The sequence below is a fragment of the Thermobia domestica genome, chromosome 8, assembly GCF_964235325.1.
Source record: "Thermobia domestica chromosome 8, izTheDome1.hap1.1, whole genome shotgun sequence".
In the NCBI taxonomy this organism is placed as follows: Eukaryota; Metazoa; Arthropoda; class Insecta; order Zygentoma; family Lepismatidae; genus Thermobia; species Thermobia domestica.
In genome coordinates, this window is record NC_137461.1 from 83,233,908 (window position 1) to 83,258,610 (window position 24,703).

Consider the following 24,703-nt stretch of genomic DNA (forward strand, 5'->3'; position numbering starts at 1 on the left):
CGGAGATTTGTGTTTCTTTAATTTCTTTATAGCGATTTCTACTTCTATTCGGTTGGGTTCTGGAATATACGGCTCTAGTGTGTATCTCCCTTTCTCCACGCACATTAGTTTTTGGCTGCGTGTTAAGCAAATCGTCAAAGAAATCTTTCCATCTATTTAAAATACTATCTGATGTATCAGTGAGAACTGTTCCATCAGCTTTCTTTAATATAAGCACGAGGTTGATAGCCTTTCTTAAATTCGTCGATCCCTTTATACATGCCCCGATTTTTTTTTTTTTTTTTACTACTACTATTATCTTCAAGTTCCTTAATTTTAGGTTTCAAAAAATCGCGTTTCTTTGTTCTAAAAGTTTTGGAAGTTTCCCGCCTGATGTCTATGAAATTTTGTGCAGTTATTTCATTCGGATTTTGTAGCAAAGGTAATTTTGCCTGTTTTCTTTTATCTGCTAGTTCGAACCAGTGTTGAATTCAGACATTTTCACCCGGGGGGGAATGTGAACTCCTCAAGGGGGAAGGGTTGTTTTTCTGTATTTTTTGCAAGAAAGCAGCATATTTAACAATTCCATTCACATGCACATCTTACCTAATATTGAGACTAATTGCTGATAAATATTCAATGTGAGATTATAATTAAAAAAAAAAAAAAAACAATCGTTTAATTTTATCTAAAACATTAAATAAAGACTGGCAAAAATATTTTAGACTAAACTTTAACTGCTATTTACAGTAGCTATTTTTGTTATTATTTCCTATGTTCAGTAGTTACTGTTTGTTACTAATGTAGAAATTTTCAAAAAGATTTAAATTAACGCAATTTTTTTTTTTTGTCCTAAAACAAACATACATAGGAATATCTTAACAAAAAGTTATCATTCTTTCTCACACTTCTGATTCTAAATCAAGCATATTAGCCTTGGTTTCTTCATTGCATACACATCAATAGTTTAGTTTACGAAATCTTCAGTAGGACTGTCTTCAGTAGGATTTTCCACGACTTTGTGCCGTGTCGTGGAAAATCAGCGCTTGGGACGAGAGTATACGACGGTAGCCCCGTATGTGTGAGTGAGGTCGACAGACCAGCCGCGAAAGGTGAGAAAATTTTAAAAAATAAACCCTGCTTTTCCTTCATTTTGAGCACTTTTTATTACTTTTTTCCCCTTCATTTTATATATGTGCACATGCCCACATGTGCATATGTGTTTCATTCCTCTCTTTTTCCTTTCCTTCTTTTCTTTTCTTTTTCCCTCCCGAATTTTGCGCTCCTTACTTCAGCGCTCGGGGCCGTTGCCTCTCCCCCATTGCAAGGCACTGAGCAGGATCTTCGTCACCTTCAATAGCAATCTTTCACTTATATACTACTGTTATATTGATAAATTCTATATAAATCTCTAACCCAGAAGGGATAACTGTTCCTCCCTGATCCCTCTGAATCTCACCCTTTAACTCACTTATTTTTAGTTAAAGAAAGGTGTGTTTACTTTAACAATCGTAAAACACATTTACGTCTGTTACTTCCGATGCGAGAAATGGAATTTAGGCGCTCTATTTCAAATAATGCAAGAACTGTACATTTTCAAGAACTGAATGAAGTCTGCTGATATCAAAGATCATATTGAATGATCAAAGCCCTATCTTCCCTTTCCTATCTCAATATGTGCTAGTGCTATCTACAGTACTAATACATAATATAGGGCGAGAGTATAGTACCTACTAAAATACAAATCTTTCTTCAACAGTTGACAATTTCATGTTCTGCCAAACTCGGTCATAGCGTTAAGAAATACGGTTTTATTGACTAATTTAGTATTCTATCTTAGATGTTAATTGTTTAATATTTATATAGAATGGGTCTGCGTCATTTATATGTATATTGAGAGATCGGATTTCGTCTGCACGTGCACGGAAAGAAAAGCAAATAATTGGGTGAAGTAATTTCTACATTTTGTAACTGAAATTTTAAAAGTTTCTCCGGGGGGGGGAATGAATTTTCTTCGGGGGGGAGATTCCCCCCCGGGCTACCCCCTGAATTCATCCCTGGTTCGAACCATAGTTTGTTCCTATGTATTTCCGCGTGTCCCAAATTTTCTTTTGAGAGGGGATGCTTCGTAAGCAAAGAAAAGAATTCAATTGCTCGAATATTTTTCTTTATAATCTTAAGGTTACATCTGTTAACTAAAGAGTATATGACATGCATCAGTTTTCTGTAACGATGCCTGTAATGTTATTGAGATTATCATCATTTTGCTCAAATACGAGTATTGTTGCGTCATACATAATTGATATTCTTTCTTCATAGTTTTGAGGAAGTCATTTATATTATTATAAAACAATTTTAACGTTGATCTTTGTGGATGCCTAATTAGAAACATACCAATTATAAATATGCATGTATTCAGATTTCAGAATGTGTTCACGGCAGTGATTTGTAATACTGATATGTACTACTACTTCATCTACATCGCCTAATATACGGTGTATAATATACTCTACAACAGCTTCACCTCAGAAATCAGATTCATCTACCGTAATATAAGTGTCATCTCCCTTCTCTAGAATAAGCCTCAAATCTGCCCACCACCAAATGTTGAAGACAACCAATGGCTTATTTAGGATTTTCTTTCGAGGGACTATGTCCAACACAAGGAAAAAAGTAGGCAATTGCCCACCTGAGTTCGAGAATTAAATATATTGGGAAGAATTCCAGACCGATAAATCCTATATGATATGATACAAAAATGTATTAGTGAATCTAACCCTTTATTCTATTCATACAAGAAAAAGGAAGCATCCTCTTGGCCTTCCTAATTTCCCGGACTAATTATTCCCCCGTTTTGATTTTCTTTAATTCAAACATTTCCTTCTTCTAAAGTATGATAAGCGAGATGAAAGAAAGTAACATCAAGAAAAAGAAAAAGAAAAAGAAAAGTAGAAAGGACAAAAGAAAGAACAAAAGGACGCAGTTCTTACATGGAATGAAATTTCTGGACAAAGAGCATAAGAAAATAGAAAGTCAATGACATTCTTAGAAATGGAAAGAAGAATTATTGTTGTTCGTGGAATGCGAAAAACTAACAAATTTATTTCGGGGGGAGCTTGAGCCCATCTCGATAGACCGCACTGAGAAAAAAGGGACCAGGATTTCCGTGTGGATACATCGTATTTACGCGGGTGCGCTCCTTAAGTAATGTAATTTCATGTATAAAAGTACAACAGGTGGGAACACCATGCCAAGTCTGGAGTTCGGCGTCGAACTAGACTCGCTGTGATTGGATAATTTTATTAACATGATTAATTTCGTGTTAAAAACTGTTACTCTCGTAAGGTAGGGAGTCACAGATTTAGAAAGAACCTAGAGGGGACACTCGTAGGTAGGTAGTAACAACATTATATACCTAAGTTACCACCGTCGGAATGGGTATGGCGTTAATTCTAGATTTGACAACATTTTCGCTGGACGGTGGTGTAGATCGTACTACTGATGAAACAACATTACTTAATGTGCTGATGCGCGTAACCTGGTAAAAACAGCATTTACATGGCGACTGGATTATGCATTTTTTCTCCGTGCGCCAAATACGCCACTGAAGACAATTCTGCTCCCCTGATCCTTCACAGCATTGTTTTTCAACTTCATAAATATTTTGAATATCGCTTATATATATATATATGGGAACGTCTTAGCCGTCCCCCCAATGTTGAAGACAGATTTGCGCCGATGGTAACACCACATTGAGAGAGTTCGCAATTGCAGCTCAACATTGGAGTTTGTAGATGAACGATACTGCGGACACATTCACTACACAGAATATTGCGTGTTTTGACTTGCGTATGCCACAAACACACTATCACTTCTCAGTGGTCGGCCCTTGCTGTCACGTTCACTTTATTCCATATGTGCCAGTGAAACCAGTAGACACATTTCGAGTCGTCTCATTGTGTGGTAAACTAGCCTTCTAGAGGGAGACTAATAACAACTCATGGAACTCATCGAGTCAATGCAGAACGCTGCCCTTCCCTGATATTGTGACTGTTTGGGACCGTCACGAAACAGTGTAGCAAACCGCGCGAAGGAAAAGAAACATTCATAAAGTAATGTAAGCTCAAACATGGCTGGGCTTTCTCATCCGTACATACTTTGTTTCAGATAGTGTTGTTTAAAGAAACGTGGGACGAAATGTCCTTTGTTTACACGAAACAACAAGAAAATTGTATAAGAAACGTTGTCCAGGAGCAGGGCCGTGCTGTGGGGGAGGCAAGCGGGGCGAAGGTCCTGGGCGCCGAAGTAAGGGGGCCGAAAAAATCGGGAGAAAAAGGAAAAAGATGGAAAAATTACTTGGAATGGGGGCGCCGTCGTATACTCTCGCCCCGCGCGCGGTGATTTTCAACGGCACGGCACTGTCCAGGAGTGAGCTTCAATCCCAGGTAGGTCGTTCATCACCAATACAAGATGATATCTCCTAGCTGCCGCATTGGTGTTCCATAAGAGATAGTCCTTTGTAGTTTATGTAGTCTCCAAACGAGCGCTCGTATCGCGGGTTGCAACCGTGGTTTTCACTGTCCCAAACGGAATCCCAATATCCTCGAAAGGTATTATCTGTTAAGGCGGATGCACTTCCATGCACAGACATTGTTACAGTTACTTGTTGCGTATCATTGTCGTGGAGTCTTGTCCTATTATTCTGCCCTTCGAATACACGTTTGTTTTGCCCGAGTCTTCCACACTTCGTCCCGTCCACACCATTACACATATGTTTTTCGCGTTTACATCATTGGTTTTCCTTTTGCATTTTACCTTACATTGATATATCACACACCCCGCTTCTCATTTCAATACCTTACGCTATATCCAAGATTGCGGTTTTCAAGATGGCCGCCAAGTCAGTGTTATAGCATATCAAATGTCTTGATATCATCCTGGTGCTGCGCATCCTTTCCGTTTTAGACATAAATGGGTATCTTGTGACATTTACCTTATATCATATTGTCGCGTGATGTGTTATGTTGCGGACCATATTTCCGGTGTTTCCGGTGCGGACCATATCTCCGGACAGCTCCAGTTTGGCATTATTTCTTCTTTTCTATTATGTGTCCTCTGGGCGAAGTTTGAGTCGGATCTGATCCTGCCTTGTTCTGTACGTTGCTTGTAAGCACTAAACAGAGCGTTCGCACAATAAACGTGCCTTCGCGACTCATCGCACAGCGTCTGGACATAAATATTGTTCGGCCGCCCTGACGGATGGAGACCATAATTGGTATCAGAACCACCGTAAGCTTCCATATGAGAAAATGTTGGAGAAAGTTTATAGTCCCGCATTCTAATAATAATATGAATCTCAATGATAAATCACTTGCTTCTATGCACTATTTCAGGTACGAATTTACTTTATAACTGTCATCCCTTTATAATGTGCCCTTGAAGACAACTTCTTAAGTGTTTTGTCATTTCTGTACCTCCATCCTCCAAAATGAAAATAAAGTGCTTACTTTTGACAGTCACTCCCTTAGCTTAGCTATAAAGTACAATGTCGAATATTAAAAATATATATATACTGCATAGCTGGCTCGTAACCAGAGGGGGGCTAGGGGGACCTGGCCCCCAAACTTTTCGTGACCCTTCCAGACCTTAACACAAAATGCTATTATTAATACAAAAAACACAATTTAACTATTGATAAGAGAATGTTTAATTATTTGGTCCCCCCTAACATATTGATGGCCCCCCAAACTTCTGTGGCTGGTTGCGGACCTGCTACATGGATTAAAAGTTGTATTAACGATGTAATTCCTATATCATCAAATTATCAGTTTATAACTATATCCCCATATTTTTGTAAATGTTTATTTTTCTCCAGCGACGCAACTAGGCTAATTGTCACCCGGGGCAATAACCCCCCTAACCAACCAAACCAAAACGTTTCCGTATCGCCTTCACTTGTTTGTTGATGTGAGCAGTATTCGGCTGTCTAGAATGGAGCTCGAAAGGGAACATTTTCGGGTAATGATCCTTTACGATTTCAAAAGTGGTTTGAGCAAGACACAAAGCCTTGACCGTTTGCAGGGGGCATTTGGGGACCTTGCTCCTTCCTGTGCTACAATTTTTCGGTGGTTTGGTGAATTCAGAAGAGGCCGGACATCGCTTAAAGATGAATAGAGAGCTGGACGTCCGGCAATAGCTGTCTCAAATGAAAACATTGCCGATGTGGAACAAATGATTCGAGAAAATCCTCGAACAACTTTCACGGACGTTGAATCTACAGTGAACATTGGATCGCCAGCAGTAACAAAAATTCTTCATGATCATCTTCGGCCCAGGAAGGTTTCATCTCGTTGGGTGCCTCACACTTGGACTGAACAGCAGAAGCGCATGCGTGTGGAATGGTGTGAAGAAATGCTTGCAAGATCCGATGGAGGCAATTCTCGACGCGTCTCTGACATTGTTACTGGTGATGAGAATTGGATCTATCAATTTGACTCTGAAAATAAACGCCAGTCTACAGTTTGGATCTTTCCAAACGAAAATCCACCCACGAAAGTGAAGCGACCGCGAAGTGTGGGGAAGAAGATGGTCGCAACTTTCTTCTCCAAATCTGGCCATGTTGCAACTGTCCCACTTGAAGAACAAAGGACTGTTACTGCTCAGTGGTACACCACTGGTTGCCTAAGAAAAGTGTTCCAGAAGCTTCGGGAACGGCGTCCAAGAACTGGATTGCGTGGGATCCTGCTTCATCATGACAACGCGTCCGCACACACGGCCAACATCACAATTCAGTTTTTTAGAATCTACGGAGGTCAAACTTATGACTCATCCGCCGTATAGCCCTGACCTGGACCCGTGATTTTTTTCTGTTCCCCAGGATCAAAGATCGCATGCGTGGGAAGAGATTTTGCAGCCCTGAAGAAGCTGTAGTGGCTTACGAGAATGAACTTTCAACACTTGAAGAAAAAGACTGGCAACACTGCTTCCAAAAGTGGTTTTCGAGGATGCAAAAGTGTGTACAGTGTAATGGCGAATACTTTGACAAAATGTAAGTGTTAAATTGATTTTAAGCATGTAAGTTATTTCACATCTCAAAACTTTCGAAGTGACCTTCGTATTCTTATAGTCCTATCATAATAACTGCAAATCACAATGTTTTGAGGATTATTTCGGTATATGCATATGTGTAGAATAACTCAACAGTCTGTTGCTTTAGACTAGAATATTTAATTATGAGAAACAGTCAAGTTGTCTTGAGTATTATACTCGGTCATTTTGCAAATCTCTTAAGTTGATGTAAGTAAAATGTAAACACAAAAAGCTGAAACTAAAATTTAAACTTGCGGGCTCTTTTGGATGCAAAGATTTTTACAATGTCCTCAAAAGATAGCTTTGAAGCTAACTTATGCTCTACGGATATGATCCTATGGTTGGTGAGTCATTGAGGTACTTTTTTTTTATGATTTTAGTTTGCTAAAACTCCTTTCCTTGCCTTATAGTGAAAATAAATATTTGTTCAGTTTTTGAGCTCTCCAATCGGGCGTCCTGGGCACAAGCCCTGTTTCCCCCTCAGTTATGTCACTGCTTTTCTCAGTTGCGAGCAGTAAAAGAAAGAAAAGGAAAGGAAAATGAAAAGAAAAGAGAGAAAGAAAAAGACAAACAAAAAAGAAGAAGGGGTTATATTGCTTAAAAAAATACCGTGTGTGTGTGTGTGTGTATGTGCATTAAGGAAAATATATTAAATTACGTAGCTTCAAACAGAGTTAAAAAGTTTATTTAGACCTCCGATCTAGCAAAATGCAAGCGTCTTGTGTTGCCAACTATGGTACTGTATTTTGTCGCTGATAAATATCTATTTAGAATATATTTTATCGTTGATAAATATTACTTCTAATATAAATTAATTTTGTCTTTTGTTTCGAAGTTGAAAGTCTTGGAATTTGGTGTATAATTATTGTCATAAATTGATTTACAGTATGCCTTATAATTAAGAATTCTAAGTTTTTATATACCACCTCCCTCAAACTCTCGTAACATACAGTAAATCATCAGTAGTGATTTCAGGTTTTACCACGGGTAGATTTTCAATGCATCAGAGGAGAAAGTATTTAAAAAATTCTGGTAACGCACATTGAACATCATCAGAGATACATCCCAGGTGAAATGTCATATCCCGGACCACCTTCTGAAATCATCACTGTGTATCATCATCATCATCACCATAACCATTATAGGCATTTTGATATTACCGCAAACTGAGAATGAGAAACTTCCATGCATCACAGTCCTCACTGTCAGCTAATCTCCTCGTCTTTACACAGCAACTTCCAGCCTCTTTTAGCCCTGTCTTTTTCCCTGCACCATGTCTTCTATCACGTCCTTCAAGATCTCAGCCAATGTTCCAACAGGTCCTCTTCCTCTTTTTAATTACGTTTAAAATCGTTCTTTTCTTCCCCACTATTTCCAACAGTTTCTCAACGTGACCAAAGTTTCGCTTCTCGTTCGACTCAACTCATTTTCTCTATTCTTATCTATACCCACATTTCGAAAGTTTCCAGTCTTTTTGTCCTTGCTTTGTATAACGTCCATGTATCTGCCCCAAAGATCACAATACTGCACACACACGAATCGTTTTATATCTTTTTTCTTAACTCTTTGGTGAAGAAGGGTTCACAAAATATACTTTTCTTCTTCCAAAATTCTTTTTTCGCCTACTTCTATTTCACGTTCACACTTCATGTCCTCACTAATAACTACCTAGGTACCAAAAACATAATCATTTCTTCTACTTTTTCCATTCCCACTTCTATATTTGACAACAATTTAGTTGTAATTATCATTTATTTTGTCTTTCTAGCGTTTATTTCGAACCCCGTATTCTTCTCGGCTTTTTTTTTTTTTTTTTTTTTTTAGTTTTCCAACATATTACGAATTCCTATTCAGATTCTGCAACAAGAACCGTATCATCAGCTAATCATATACATCTAATCTTTCTATTCTATATAAAAAATAGGGATGGAAAAAATCGTTTTTTGTTGTAAAGAACGGAAACCGGTTTCTAGAAAACCCGACATTTCGGTTTTCTACAAACCCGAATGTTTTTCACGGAAATCGGTTTGATAAAAAAAACTGAACCGGTTTTGGAAAATCGTTTCTTTTTATTAATGTTCAGGAAGCTGGTTTGGTTTATTTTAAAAAAAGAAATTTTTGTGCACACCACTAACTCTCTCTTCACTCTCTCTTCTATATATATATTTTAAATGAGTTGGTGAGAGGCAAAGTCCTTATCGAACTCTCCTTCCGATATTGTATAATGTCCTCCTACCATTCCTTCCCTATTTTAACATTTACTTTTGGGAGCACTCATCTCAGGTAGTAGAAGCCAAGTGAGTTTCTGATGGACAAGATCATGTCCGAGAGTTTTTTCGGGGTTCTTCCCTTTCCTCTCACATTCTCATTCCACTATCATTCACTTTCATTTAATTATCCGTCTTCTTTTGCCTAAAAGGGTATAACTGTGGGACGCAAAACTTAGATTTCATTCTATTCTTTCTTAATACTTGTTCGCGAAATTTCTTCGATCCTTCAAGTTCAATCTCGCCTTCCTTAGAACTCCCGTCAGCAATTCCTAGTTTAGCCGGTCAAAATTATTTACTAGATCTAATAAACATAGATCTCTCTTTATCTATAAACCTTTCATATCGATTATTCCTGATAGGCTGTAAAATTGAAGGAAATGGATAATTTATGGGGGTCATTGTACTTCGTTGAGAAAGACAAAAAAAAAAAAAAAGTACTATGGTTCTATTACTTTACAACCCATAATCACCCGTCGTTATTCCTCGCTTTCTAGACCAAATTTCGATACTTCTTAATTTAATTGATTGGTTAATTGACGTCTACATTTCTTTCTAAGACTGGGGCTATATAAGAGCGACATAATACCTACTTAAAGTTCAATCTCAACTAGTACTCAGTCTTTTATCTGAACATTTCATCGGAGCCTTAATACAAGGCTCCCCAATTGCCAACACTAAATACAAGGTTGTCTAAAAAATATTGAGCCTTTGGAGGTCAAAATTGACAGTATATTTATTGTGATTTGAAAATAACATTATAAAACCAGATATGAACTATATTGTTCAATGACCTTCTGTCATGTTTTCGGCAACTCAGTCGCTATAGAACTTCTGTGATTTATGGCCAACAAATGTGACACATGGTTTCCAAGGACCTCTTTTGAAACAAACTTAGCACTATTCAGGAAGTTCTACAGAGACCGAAACAAATGATAGCTTGACGGTGCCAGGTGCGGCCAATATGGTGCATGCTCAAAACCTCCCAGCTAAGTTCTCTGAATTCCTTATGGCGTTATCAGCGTGGTATACGACTCCCTTTCTGTTCACCAGTGTCGGCCTTCTTTCGAGCTGCTAGGTGCATTCGTGTTAATTGTTGACAATAGGCTACAGTCCGAGCCCATCTTACTGCCCACCGGCAGCGTTCGTGATGCGCGATGCGCTTCCAATCCCACCAAACGCATAGGATAATCTTTCACAGACCGTGGAGCTTATCCTGATTTTGACCATGATTTTTCTCGCACATTGTTACCGTAGGTTATCGACTTTTCATCATTCGTGATCAGCTGATTCACAAATGGCTCGAGTTCCTTAAGTTTCATTGAAGATTCACAGATAGAATTCCGATCGGGTATTTTTTTCTCGTCAGATCATGTGCATGTGGTACTCAAAAATCGAATTTCTTTTGTAGTCAGATTTCTCTAAATGGTTTAATACTCTTTGGTGATTGGTGTTTAGTTCATTGGCAATGCCATGACTGCTTACACCCTGATATTGCTTGACCTTTGCCAGAATATAATCCATTTTTCTGTGATTGGTCGTCCCTACGAGAAGCATCTTGAACAGTGAAATTTCCAGAACAAATGCGACTGGGTCATTTTTTTGGCTGTTTCTTTTGACAACGATCTTTTCCATAAACAGCACATCTTTTTTTCTCGAGCCTGTACAGCATTTGTGCCTTTATCTAAATGAAATTGTAAAATGTAGTGAAGTTTATTTTGAAAGTTCATCTTCAAGGACCAATACCTTACGTCTCACTAGAAATATTCCAACACTTTTTGCAATCTGTCAGCTTTCAAATAATGTTAAGCCTGACTCTCTGTGACTCATATACCTTTATATTTGGAACACATGTCATCTCGTGAACAAACCGCTGAATACTTTTTAGACTATCAGACATTCTGCGCCTCTCCATTGGAAATCGAATCAGGTGCCATATGCGAAATACTCAACTACACGGGAGCACACAATATAGCTTATTTGTGAAGAACATATAATGTCATGGAGGGACTATCAGGGTCTAGCAAGCAAAATCGTGCACCTGGGAACGTACGCCCACATGATTTTTCAATGGAGGGAAGACTGATACACAAGCGCAGTACCTTGAGGCACACGTCACATAATAGCACACGTCAGGTAATGCTTCATGAAAACAAAAATTACTCACACACGTTCCATAACTCTATTAAGTACAGTAAACATATTATAGTATCGGCGAGCACACACTATTTGGAGAAGGAAAAAGGAACGGAGAAGGAAGGAAGTGATTTGAGGCCTGTGTGTTACGGACCATTTGGTATTTGATTGGAATGAATGAAGGAATCACAGAAAACACTTCACTCAGGATAGCTGGCCTGTAAAAGCTGTTACACCTTTTCGACCGAGTGTCACCACCGGGAATCGAACCCGGAACTGCTCGAACCAAAGACGAGACGTATTAGCGAGAATGCTATGCGGAGCTACTCTGTTATTTTTGATGCGAAACTTTTATGCCGAGTTTCATATTCTTAACGTGAGATGCTTTATTGAATATATATACTAACACACTTTAATCTCGCTTAAAATACGTCCTTCAAAATATCCTTTCTTATCCTTACTTTTATGCCGAAAGAAGTTTTCTGTCCAAATTTTCTTTATAACTATAGTAGTATGCCCATGATGATGATGAGTGTCACTTTTTCTTTTTAAATATCAAAGAAAAAATTCTAAACCACATCAACTACGAACTTTCTAAATGCAATAATTAGTGCAATATTGAAATGTAGCATGCCAAAAACACATCAGACAGAAGACACGTATGATCAACGAGTGGCAAAGAGGAGAGAGGCATGAAATATGCAGAGTTTACAAAGGGAACACCAGGTAAACAAAATTAGAAATCACTGATTTCAAGCAAATTAAGACATATTCTAATTTAGTAACGACATTTTATTAAAGAGTGACAACCTATGAGTGACCAAATTTTTAAACTGAATTAGAAAAATATAGCGGATAGAGAGAAAGTGCGATGTGGCAGGTACAGTATACGGTAGGAAAGGTTGATTAAAGAATATTCGGAAATAGAACAGACACTGCTATCGCTTTCAAAACGTAATCGATTCCTGATACTTGCCTAAATTTTGATGTTTCTTTGCAATTATGCCAGGACCAAGACACTGATTATCCCAAAAAAAAAAAAAAAAAAAAAAACAACTTGGAAGTCTTCTTACCTCTGAGATAATACTTTTAGAACGAGGTTAACAACTTCGAAACAAAAAGAAATTAAAAAGATAAGGTATTTTTTAAATGTTGTCATGGTTTACGTGTTTACATGTTACAACTTGTAGTATAAGTATTCTAGCGACATGAAATTACTTTTACGTTCAGATTCTATTTATAGTCAACTTTTATGCTAATGAAAAATAAAAAATGAAATATTTCAGTTTAACGGACGATTATTAAGGCAATTGAATCATGATGGAAGAATTGGTGGAATGAGAATGTAGAAGAAAACGAGAGTATCCGATAAAACTCACGGACACGGTGTTGTCCACCACAAACTTACATGGCTGGGGATCGAACCATGGACCCCACGCACCAGACGTAAGAGCTCTACCACTGAGCCACCATGTCCTCTTTTGTGCTAATGACTTTTCATTTAATGCACAAAGGCAAATTAGGATTTAATAATAATAATAATAATAATAATAATAATAATAATAATAATAATAATAATAATAATAATAATAATAATAATAATAATAATAATAATAAAGGAAGAGGGATGAGAAGAATTCTTGTGGGTGTTGGGAAGTAATTAAAGTCTTCTGATTAGATACAAATTATAAATTTGTGAAATAATTAATTAGGTAAAAAGTTTGCTTGGTTTGGAGTTTAGAGTTCCTTTTCAGTACTGAGAACATTATATGAGACGTGGATTACAGCTTAAAGTGATCTCCGAATTACACGAGCTCTCACGGGGAATCAAACGCTCTTCTCCCGCACCGAAGGCGTGTATGCTAACCTTATCGCCATGAGTGAGCTCTGATATTTTTTAAAAGAGTTAAGCGAAAGAGTAAATAGAAATAAAAAATATTCTAACTTTTTGATGAATAATTTTACACCTAAAATCAAATTCAACTTTACGCTCAAAGGATAATATGTGTAAAATCTACGTGTGTGTGTGTGTGTGTGTGTGTGTGTGTGTGTGTGTGTGTGTGTGTGTGTGTGTGTGTGTGTGTGTGTGTGTGTGTGTGTGTGTGTGTGTGTGTGTAAAATAAAGTCGTGGAATAACCACGCGACCCACACGTGTTATTTCGTTCTTTGCCCACTAAACCAGCTTTTTAAAATTGACTGTCTTTAACGCGGGGACGACTTTCATCAGTCAGAATGTTCTATCAACCAACCTCTCTTGTTCACTTCGAAAGCAAATTTATCATTTTTTAATTCTATGTTTTGAGCATATACCAGTATACTTATAATGAAAACCCCATTTATTTTATATTAGTGAAATGAAATTAAATCTTCCAGTTTAACGTCCCATGATTACGCCCTTTAGGCTAAGGGAGACTATGATTAAGGCAAATGAATGATTATGGAAGAATTTGTGGAATGAGAAAGTGGGAGGAAACAGAAGTACCCACGGACATGATTTTGTCCACCACAAAATTACTTGGTTGGGGATCGAACAAGGGACCCCAGACATCATCGGTAAGTGCAGTGCCACTGACCCACAGTGCCCCCACTGTATATTAGTATTAACAGAGGAAAGTACATATCTTTTTTTAAAAAAAAAAAGTAATTGAAGACTATGAATAACATTTTATTAGAATACTGTTATTTACGCTATTAAAATGGGCATATTCTTTACTTTATTCAGAACCTTGGTCTAGTGGCTAGCACGCTTGACTTCGGTTCGCGTGGTCTCGGGTTCGATTCCCGGTGGGGGTACAGTTGAACGACCAAGGTGGTTCAGATTCCACTATAATCAGTAGGTAGGTCCACGTCTCCTTTAGTCTAACAGGTATAACCATGGGACGTTAAACTAAATCAAACCAAATCTTTACCTTATTCACTTAAGTAATCTTTACCTGTTTGAGATTCTCAACTGTAGTGTGTGATTCTCAATTCTTTAATTTTATTTTTCTGTCTCTTTAGGACTAATGTTCAATTTAATAGGACCATAAAGGCATACCTGAAGGACTACTTGTGGTCCGCGGACCACAGTTGCTGCACTAGACGAATACATTGATAGCTCCTTGTATGATGACATTAACTAATTGCATTTCTCCGCCAACCCTCTCCAAAACAAGTGAGCTACGGACATCAGTTCTCAAGGAAAGTTCAAGTAGACTTCAAATTGCACTAAGAATTTTAAAAAGATAAAGGTACGGTATATATCTAATTTTATCATTAACAATAAATCATTGATATAAGGCAATAAGATATTTAATAATGTTAATTCCATCTGGAGAATTAAATATTATAATCTATTTAATAAGAGCGATATAACACAGCGGGCACTGACAGAACGAGGAAAACAATAATTTAATATTTGCTTTACCTTATTAGTATGAGTGTGAATACATGTAACGCTTGCTGTGAATACTTTTCTCTCGATAGACGAAATCAAGAAGGTGCTCCTTCTAATTGCAGCTGCCATCTCTCCAGCAGAAGATATCACCTGCTAACACGCACACGCGTAACTTAGGACTTCCAGTCAAATACATTCGTACGTGCGTAGACGATCATCGCTTCTTTCCCTTCATTCAGAGGGAGAACATTTACGCATGCGCGAAGCGAGGAACAAAAAATCAAGAGGTCGGGAAAATGACCTTATTCAAAGTTGACCAGGAGTCGGAAAGATAAGCCAGTATATCTCCTGTCTGTACATCACGTATGATAAGTCACGAAAACAAAAGCAAGAGTTATAGAACACGGTGTACGTTGGGATTTTCAAGTCTCCTACTCGTTGACCAATAATAATAATAATAATAATAATAATAATAATAATAATAATAATAATAATAATAATAATAATAATAATAATAATAATAATAATAATAATAATAATAATAACAACTAGGAAATTAAACAAGAAATACAAAAGAAAAAGGAAATATATACAAAAAATCTGCGGTTTGCATTTCCATTTTTTTTTCAATAACTCATATGCAGGGAACCCGATAGTAGGGTTGCTGGATTTCACGAATTTCAGAAGGAAAAAGGAATATTTCACAATTTTTAGGAGAAAAAAGGAAGATTTCACCATTTTTAGAAGGAAACATGAAGATTTCACGAATTTTAAGATCAAAAACGAATATTTCACGACTTTAAGAGAAAAAGGAGGATTTCACGATTTTGGGGAGAAAAAAGGAAGATTTCATGATTTTTTTTAAGGAGAAGAAAACACATTTACACGTGACGTTTCGATCTTCTAGCCAAGATCCTCATCAGAAAACACCGAAGACCGACGTTTCGATGGCTAGAAGATCGAAACGTCACGTGTAAATGTGTTTTTATATTAAATAAGTGCAGTCTTGTTCAGCAGTGTGTTTATTTTTCTGATTTTATTCGCAAGACGTTGACTATGATGGTGTGTCGCAGTTTACATATACCGTAACAAATACATAATATGCTTTCACATAGTAACATAGAATAATTTTAATTGCAGATTGGGCCGGTTTCATTAAAAATAATTGCAACACATAAAACGCAGAAAAATATAGTACAATGCTTGGTGGGAGCACGTGGTTCGAGGTTCCACGTTAAGCTCTAGGACCTCGTCTCATACAGTCTGTGTTACAAGGGATTCTAAACGCAAATCCAACCAACCAAATAAGTATATTACACAAATCTTTGTTGCCTTTTAATTGTACAGTACACTCTCACTAATCCGTCATATATTAAACCAGGATAGTGAATGATAGATCATAGAACTCGCCGGATTAGTGAAAAGCTGTCGAAGAAAATTACTGTTTACACTATTCTACTTATTTTTACAACAAAATTGTATATCAAGCAATAAAATAAACAATACATTAAATATGAATGTAAAGCAATAATAACTCTGTAAAAATATATATATATATATGTTCAATTTGATACGTGATATTGCATTAAATGTGTTCGAAGACAGTATGATTTCATTTCAGGAATTCAAGTAATGTTAAATAACAACCAGGTAACCAGTGGTTCACGTTATTTTATTAAAGGATTTCTTACATCAGAAAGCATTAAAAATCTTGTTCAATACTCATACAATTATTAATAATAATATAGGAAAGGTGCCGAATATCGGATACTGTTTCAAAAAAAGGAATAAGAACTTCACCAACAGATATTTCATTGATATAGCCTCTTATAATTGTTCTGTTATCTTTGTAGATTATAATTCCGGACCTTAAAGGCAGAGGGGAGTAAGTCATTTTTATTAAACTTTTAGGAGAGACAGAAAACAGTGACTTACTTCTTTTTGCCTCTAAATGCCTTCGGACTTACATCCAATTTTTTATTGTTGCTATTTGATAAAGTATTCATAATACAACTACAAGCTTTCTAAGAATAAAAGATATCAGAACACGCATTTCAAATCTGGCAATAACTCATTTTCAGAAAAAAAATGACTTACTCCCCTCTGCCTTTAAGGTCCGGAATTTGAAAGTTTCAAAGCAGTAAGAAAATATTAAGGGACAGATTCATACTCTTTAGTATAAAGTGGCATTTTTCTCAATTCGGAAAAAGGTTGCCCAATATCGGTGGAGAAGATTGTGCATTATTTTAATTATATTACACCTAAAGTTGCAAAACATGTAGATTTAACTAAACGTTGTTCTACAAAATAAACTACTTTCTAAATATGTGCATATGTAAATTTATCCTAACTAACATTGTTCTACAAAATCGTAGACGTTTTCAACATGTAGATTTACTTTTAACTAAACATTGTTCTATCAAACAGACAACTTTCTAAATATGCAGATTTCCTTGTTCTTAAACATTGTTCAACAAAAGAGGATACTTTCTAATAATGTAGATTTATTTGTAACTAAACGTTGTTCTGCTCATCTGTAGTAGGATCTACCAACAAGTTAAATTACCGGCAAAAATCAGAAACAAATGATTTCAACGTTTTTGGATCAGTGCCTGTACATAGCTCGTATGCCCATTTAAGACATTGGATACATCGTATCCATCATTCACCACCTTTGTCAAGTTTATACGTCTGTGAACAAAACATTAAAGATTTTGGATGCAGTGAGGAACCACATTTTTTCCCTTGAAGGTAGCAATAGCCTGGAGCATAGCCTCAGGATCCCACTTCTTACTTCGAGCGATTTCTATCATCTGTAATAATCAAAGAGTAACATCAGCAATATCGTTCCCTAATATCTGATATACGATATTTGCAACCTCTGTACTATCCGATATTTGGCAACTTAGATCTTATAGCAACTTTCAACTATATACATCGTGTAAACAGAAACGAACTACCAAAACATCATGTAGTTTAAAACTACTCTTCTTAGCCTATATTATAATCATAGTATGAATATGATTAGGTTACCTTTATAAACGATATAACGCAATCAACTGCAGTATTGGAAATATTTCATAAGGTCAAAATCACAAAACACTTCACCCCACAAATAAACATGTTGCGAGAGATATCGTAACTCAGGTGTCTAATGCCCCCCCCCCCCCGATTGGTGTGCAGTTACGATAACGACCGTTAGGCTGCAGCACCTTACACGGAATATTTCTCGGTATCCGATATTGGGAAACCATACGATATTCGCATCTTGGCCCTGATAATAATAATAATAATAATAATAATAATAATAATAATAATAATAATAATAATAATAATAATAATAATAATAAGAAGAAGAAGAAGAATGGACATTACACAAAAGTTATGATAAAAAAGGTAGAAGCCTTCGAAATGTGGGTGTGGAGAATGGAGAGAATTAGCTGGGTCGAACGTAAAATAAATGAGGTGTAAGAAATAGTGGAAGGAAAAAGTACAATTTTAGATGTAATTGAAAAGGGGAAGAGAAACTGGTTGGTACGTTGACTGAGAAGGAACTGTATCATAAGGGACATATTAGAGGATGTAATGACAGGAAAGAGAGGTAAAGGTAGAAGTTTTCACTTGCATCTCGCAGAGGCCTGGTTTACAGGGCAATTATCTTAATTCTATATGTGTGGTCTGTGATACGGTAGCAGTGATGTGAAAAGTGAAGATTATGTTGCATGCAAGCATCACGTATAGCACCATATCTACCAGTATCTGTTACATAAATGATGATGTAGGGAGGACCCACTTCTTGTTCATTAGTGGGCCTAATAGTAATTTTTCAATGCTATTGATGAGGTGGGCTACCCATCTATCCCCCTTGCCATGCTCGTTTAGTACCCCCTTGTTCTAGATCATTCTCTCGTAATATATCCACTTGTACTTACTGTATTTGGGCTTTGACAAGGGCAACGAGGCAGCTTATGTCATATTATATTCAGGTGAGATAAAGTTAATTTGCTTTAGAAACGGTAAATTAAATATATGAGTAATGGCATTTCGGTCCTAATACAAGGTGGATCATACTTTTGTATATGATGTTTAACTGACTGTAGTATTTGTAATTCTGGACAAAAGTTTCGATATGGCAACACTGTGTAACCTGAGTGGAGATAACGGTCGCTAGACTTGGAACCGTTAGTATATGCCAGACAGCAGTGGCGGCGATTGGACGTTAAAAGTGGGGGGGGGGCAAGATCTGATCTGAATATTTGTATATCAACGTTAGTTTTCCAGGTTGTTTCTAATACTTTGTTTGCCGAAAGGTTGTATAACTAATAGGATACTATATTTATGCAATTAAAATACAGTATATTGTATTTATATTTTATTAAGTACATTGGCAAGGTCAACCCAAATAGGTACTAGCCCTTTGTAGTCTTAACAATGAAGGTGTAAGAAGAGATTTGATTCTTTGCTCATGGACATCTTAAAATTCTGTCTGGAAAAGTGTGATCAGATTATTTAATAACAAATTTGCAAAACAAATAAATAGAAAGGATAATATTAATCATGTGCAATTTAAGAATAACTTGTGAAAGACTTTTTTTTATTATTATTATTTTGCTAAATGTTCTGTCAATTAGTTTCAAAGCGGCCTAACATATCGAGTCCTTGTAAGAAGGAATTGTTGCTATGCTAGAATTGTTACGCTCCAACAGGTTAAATTTTAGACAGGGCCGTAACTTGTGTGGGGCGAGGCAACTGTCACCCATAGAAGCTCTCCGCCGTTCGAGAGAAGCCTATTTTAAGACAAAATTTTCTTACTCCATATACGGTACGAACATGAAAAATATAAATGAAGCATCAAATAGATTCACTACTTTACATAATCTAAACAGCGCACAAAAGGTAAATAAAACAAAAATAAGTGACATTTCAGTAAAAAAAAATGTCTACTATTAGGGTCCCTAGAAATAATATTTATTCATATGTCTTTGAGGTTTGCCAATATTGTCCCATTAATAATTTTGTCATGTATGGAACGGGCTCACGGGAGTAACTAACAGCCCCGCAGGCCATGCCGTGCAGGAAAGCCCACAGGCTCCGGAGTTCCATAAAGAGTAAGAGAAAGATGGAAAGAGGGGGCCCAAGAATTAGAAAAACAACTTTTTCTAGGGGGCCCAAATACGCGTATTAATGTTTGATTCCCCAGAAAAAAAAACTAAGTTACGGCGCTGTTTTTGAGCCCGTGGCAATTGAAACGCAATTCTTGTAGCTTTCTTAATTCCACGGGAAGACAAATAACCCATACGTACTCACGCAACAGCAAATATTATATGGCGCTATTTTTTTGTATGAAGCAGTAATATACACAAACTTTACATTTCCAAATGAAACTACATACTTTAAGGGTCACTTCAAAAAAGTGAGGGGGCAACTGCCCCCTCTTGCCCCCCCTAATCGCCGCCCATGCCAGACAGGATGAACGAAACGTTCCCGAACCGCTGGCTCGGTCGACAAGGGTCTGTGGAGTGGCCAGCTCGACCTCTCGATTTGTCATTACCTGAGTTTTTCTTGTGAAGTGTTTTAAAGAACAAAGTGTATCAACATCACATATGCAATTTGGCCGAACTACGGAAAGCTAACACAGACGAGTTCCACAAGATACAAGTATGGGTCTGTCAAACTGCTTGTGACAACGTTGCTTTTTCGTCTCCAGGCATGTACCGATTTGGATGGTGTATTGGTGGATATCATGGAGAACAGACTAAAATTCTTGTAAGGAAAGGGATGAGAGTAATGTGTTTATGTTCAAATTATGTTGCTAGTTTTCTTTACTATAGTCTTTGAAACACCATACTAGGATTCGTAATGTTACACGTATGGTAGACCAGTTATCTACATTACATTCTTGCCCTCTTCAGGTGTCACTTTTCACTAGTCACAAAATAAAACAAAATTTTAACAAGTTTAATAAAAATAACAACGGTTCTTACCCATGCGCCTTAAGTCTAGAAGCGGCTGTATTGCTTACTCTCTTTTTGTAGTAGTTTCAAAATGCACATTTTTCTAGTTATTTTATTAGCTTAAAATTAGGATCTCCAAATATTTTCGATTACTTTTTGTGACACGTTTAATTTTGAATTTCAATTTTTAAGCTTCAAAAGTCACAGTTTAAACAGTCATTATAGTTTATGTTGTTGTCTACACGTCTACGTCGAAAATAGTCTACCTATTGTGTATATGCAAACGTAGGCTATCGATTTTACGCGTATACGCACATCACTGGTTTGTATTCGGAAAGGAAAGTAGATTTCACTAAGCTGCTACTGTACGAAGGAAAGGTAGCAGGTTAGTTGGAAATCAGACATTGTTTTTTCTTTCTCTAATAAGCACTAGGGGAGGGAAAGAGTTCTCTGAGGGTCAGACATTTATATTTCTATAAGTCCCCTATTTGTTGGTCTGGCTACACCACTGCAACAGGGGAATATGTGTAACTTTGTGTTTCATTTTAGACATAATCTCAGCATTTGCTTCGTAAACCAAGGAAAACCTGAATAAAGAGGCCAGCTCCGTGTCCAAGATATAAACAGCAGACCTCCCGAATATCAAGCTAATGATTGATTAACTATAGTTCGATTACTTCGATATGACCAAGTTTGATTTTGTCTTTGACATCAACACGGAGCAACGTGAGTTTGAACTCAACGATGACCACTCTAACTAAAATTTTGTAAGGTTTCTCAGTTTCACCAGGCGAATGCTGGATGGTATTTAATACCATAGCAAAGGCCCTGGTCGACTGCTCCTACATCCATTCTGCCTTGAGCAATAGATGCCTAGAGGCCCTAAAAATTATTTTTTTAATAAAAGCTCTCCAATGTTTGTCTATCTTTCCTATTTCCCACTTGATAAAATCGAAATAATATGCTTGAATTGGCTGTTAGAAATATAATGGGGCACTAAATCCTCTCTTTTTCAAATGCATATAATTTTTACATAATACATTAAATGTGTGTTAGATACATATAAACATACTTTTTCTTTCTTCTTGAAAAACAGTTTTCCGGTGTATTTCCTACCCTCTTCATAATTCCGAAATCTACAGCAAACACTAGTAAAAAGTCGCACTCGGAAGTATATTTACTCACTGATAACCAGTTAAAATGTGTTACACCCGAATAGTTTCTATTTTCGCTCTCGTTGAATAGGGGAGAAACAGCCGCGGGTGGGGGTTACAGGTTGCCTTCTTCAACATTTCAGTGATTACCTTCTGTTTATTTCCAGGTATTAGGAAGACGCAATTTTTTTTTTCTATCTTTAGCTGACCCTTCGGGAATAAACTGAACCAAGAAAAATCCAGATGATAATAAACACTTCTGACCAGAGTATATACACTTGTTTATTAAAAACTAAATTCCAATGTAACAGTTTCGACAACGTAACGTTGTCTTCATCAGACACTAACTGAAAGAGATATCTTAGAGCGTAGATATTTATACTAAAAGTGAAAGTCCTTGTGTGCATGGGAAGCCACCTGGGTCGTACTTCCCCGGGCGTCATCTTTGGGCCACCTGCCCTGACTTAATTACCCTCCCACCTGTGTTTATCTTTTCCAGACACACCTGTTGTTTATACTTGACAAATTGCCTTAAAACTTTCTCTTAATGTACCTCTGATGCCTATTAGAAATAAATAACAGACTATACTACATACAACTGATTATAAATACAGCAATACAAATATATATATATATATATATATATATATATATATATATATATATATATACACACACACACACACATATATATATATATATATATATATATATATATATATATATATATATATATATATATATATATATATATATATATACATAAAAATAAACTATAAAATATAACAATATATAAAACTCTATATAACTATATACAATATTAAACTATAAAAATATTAAACTATATATATTATTAAATATATGAATATAAATTACATATAAATATGTTCAATCTTGTTTTTTCACTTCAATTTGTTCCAATAATTTATCCCATAGATCATGTATTAACAGTCCATTGTCCAGTTCATTAATTTGTCACTTTTCTCTTTCTTTATCCTTCGTGCTTCCTTCCATTTCCTTATCATTGGTCTATTCTCCCTTTCTAACCCCTTTACACCTTCCTAATCTATATCATGCCCCGTTTCTTTAACATGTTTATATATGGCATCATTTTCTCTCTTAAGTCTCACATCATCTCTATGTTGGTTAATTCTCTCCCTAAGTTTTTTCCATGTTTCCCCTATGTATATCATATCACAATCCTTACACGTCACTTTATACACTACACCTTCATCTTTCTCACATATTTCCTTCGTTCTAGTTTTCGCTTTCTTAATCACTTCCAAAATTCTTCTTCCTCCTTTTCTGTACGTCTTCACACCACCTCTTCCAAGTAAGTTCTTTAGCACTTCTGTCTTCTCCCCGATGCTCTCTATCCCGTGCCATTTGTTCTCCTCCTCTTCCTTTCTCTCCTTTCGCCTTCCTTTCCTTCTTTCCTCTTCAATTCTGTTCTTGCTTAACTTCTGTCTGTTGTACCCGTTCTGCTCTAGTAAACTGTGGAACTTCTCTATGTCCTCCTTCTTTTTCTCCTCTTCAGTATCTATTTCTTCTATTCTTCTCTCCATATTCCTTATGAAGTTTCTTTTGCTGCTGTAATCCACATCACTTCTTTCGTGACAGTAAACTCCTGCCGCACATTCTTTCCTATACCATCTTGTTGTAAATCGTCCATCTTTTCTCTCTATAGTCATGTCCAGGAAGTTTATAATGTTGTTCTTCTCCACTTCCATTTCCAGTCTTATCCCTTTTTCTTCATCTTCAACCTTCTTTACGAATTTTTCCAGTTGTCTCTTTGTTCCTCTCCATACACCCAAACAGTCATCCACGTATCTGCAAAACAATATTAGGTTGTTTCCACCTTCTTCTATCACTTTCTGCTCCCATCTGTTCATCGCCAGTTTTGACAACACTGGACTTAATCTTGAACCTATACTCAGTCCTTCCTTGATCTTGACTAGTTTGTTCCCTATCGTACAAAAACTATTGTCCCATATTACTCTCAAGGCTTTCACTATCTTCTCTTTCTTCCAGTCTCTTATTTCTTTCCCTTTCATTTCTTCTTCTATGACTTTCACTATGTAATCCCTCTTTATACTCGGAAACATTGCTTTAATGTCAATACTAAACATAATTGTTTTCTCCTTCTTGTTTCCTATACATTCTAACATTTTCTTCACTTCCTCCGTATTCTTTACTCGATGACTCTCTTGACCTATCCGTATCTCTTCTGCTATTTTTCTTAACTCTTCTTCTAATGGTTCTAGACAGTTTCCTCTACAGTCCAACACTGGCCTAAGCTTAATCTCTTCCTTGTGAATCTTCGGGAATCCTTTCATCTTTGGGATCCTTCCTTCTTCTTTCACCCACTTTTTAAACCCTTTTCTTCTTCCGTTCTCAACCACTTCCTTGAGTACCTCATCCTTAATCTTCTTCTCTCCTATGACTTCATACGTTTCATCACAAAGTTCATCCAATTTTCTTTCATACCATTCTTTCTGCATCACTACCACTGCACCTCTTTTGTATATATATATATATATATATATATATATATATATATATATATATATATATATATATATATATATATATATATATATATTTGTATTGCTGTATTTATAATCAGTTGTATGTAGTATAGTCTGTTATTTATTTCTAATAGGCATCAGAAGTACATTAAGAGAAAGTTTTAAGGCAATTTGTCAAGTATAAACAACAGGTGTGTCTGGAAAAGATAAACACAGGTGG

The 24,703-nt window shown here is 36.5% G+C and overlaps 2 protein-coding genes across 3 annotated transcripts in view; both read right to left on the reverse strand.

The window, feature by feature from the left end:
- The window catches only part of CBP (sarcoplasmic calcium-binding protein), a 93,312-nt gene extending 78,236 nt beyond the window's left edge, over positions 1-15,076 (reverse strand). The window contains exon 1 of one of the 2 annotated variants that reach the window (XM_081768650.1): positions 14,878-15,076. In XM_081768650.1, the coding sequence (XP_081624776.1) occupies positions 14,878-14,976 (99 nt within the window). In that variant the 5' untranslated portion in view covers positions 14,977-15,076. The remainder of the gene's footprint in view (positions 1-14,877) is intronic. The other variant, XM_081768649.1, reaches the window with a different exon arrangement.
- A 2,476-nt stretch (positions 15,077-17,552) lies between these two features.
- LOC145692195 (uncharacterized) lies at positions 17,553-24,456 on the reverse strand. The gene is made up of 2 exons (XM_081767494.1): positions 23,587-24,456; positions 17,553-17,660 (listed from the first exon to the last, which is right to left on the reverse strand). The coding sequence occupies exons 1-2, from the start codon at positions 24,454-24,456 to the stop codon at positions 17,553-17,555; spliced, it is 978 nt and encodes a 325-aa protein (XP_081623620.1).
- Between the last annotated feature and the right edge of the window lie 247 nt (positions 24,457-24,703).

Coding starts and splice junctions, on each gene's coding strand:
- LOC145692195 (XM_081767494.1), bottom strand. CDS start 24,456: ATGCAGAAAGAATGGTATGAAAGAAAATTGGATGAACTTTGTGATGAA. Junction 17,661..23,586: donor GGTATAGGAAAGAATGTGCG/GCAGGAGTTTAC, acceptor TGATTATTACAG/ATGATAGAAATCGCTCGAAG.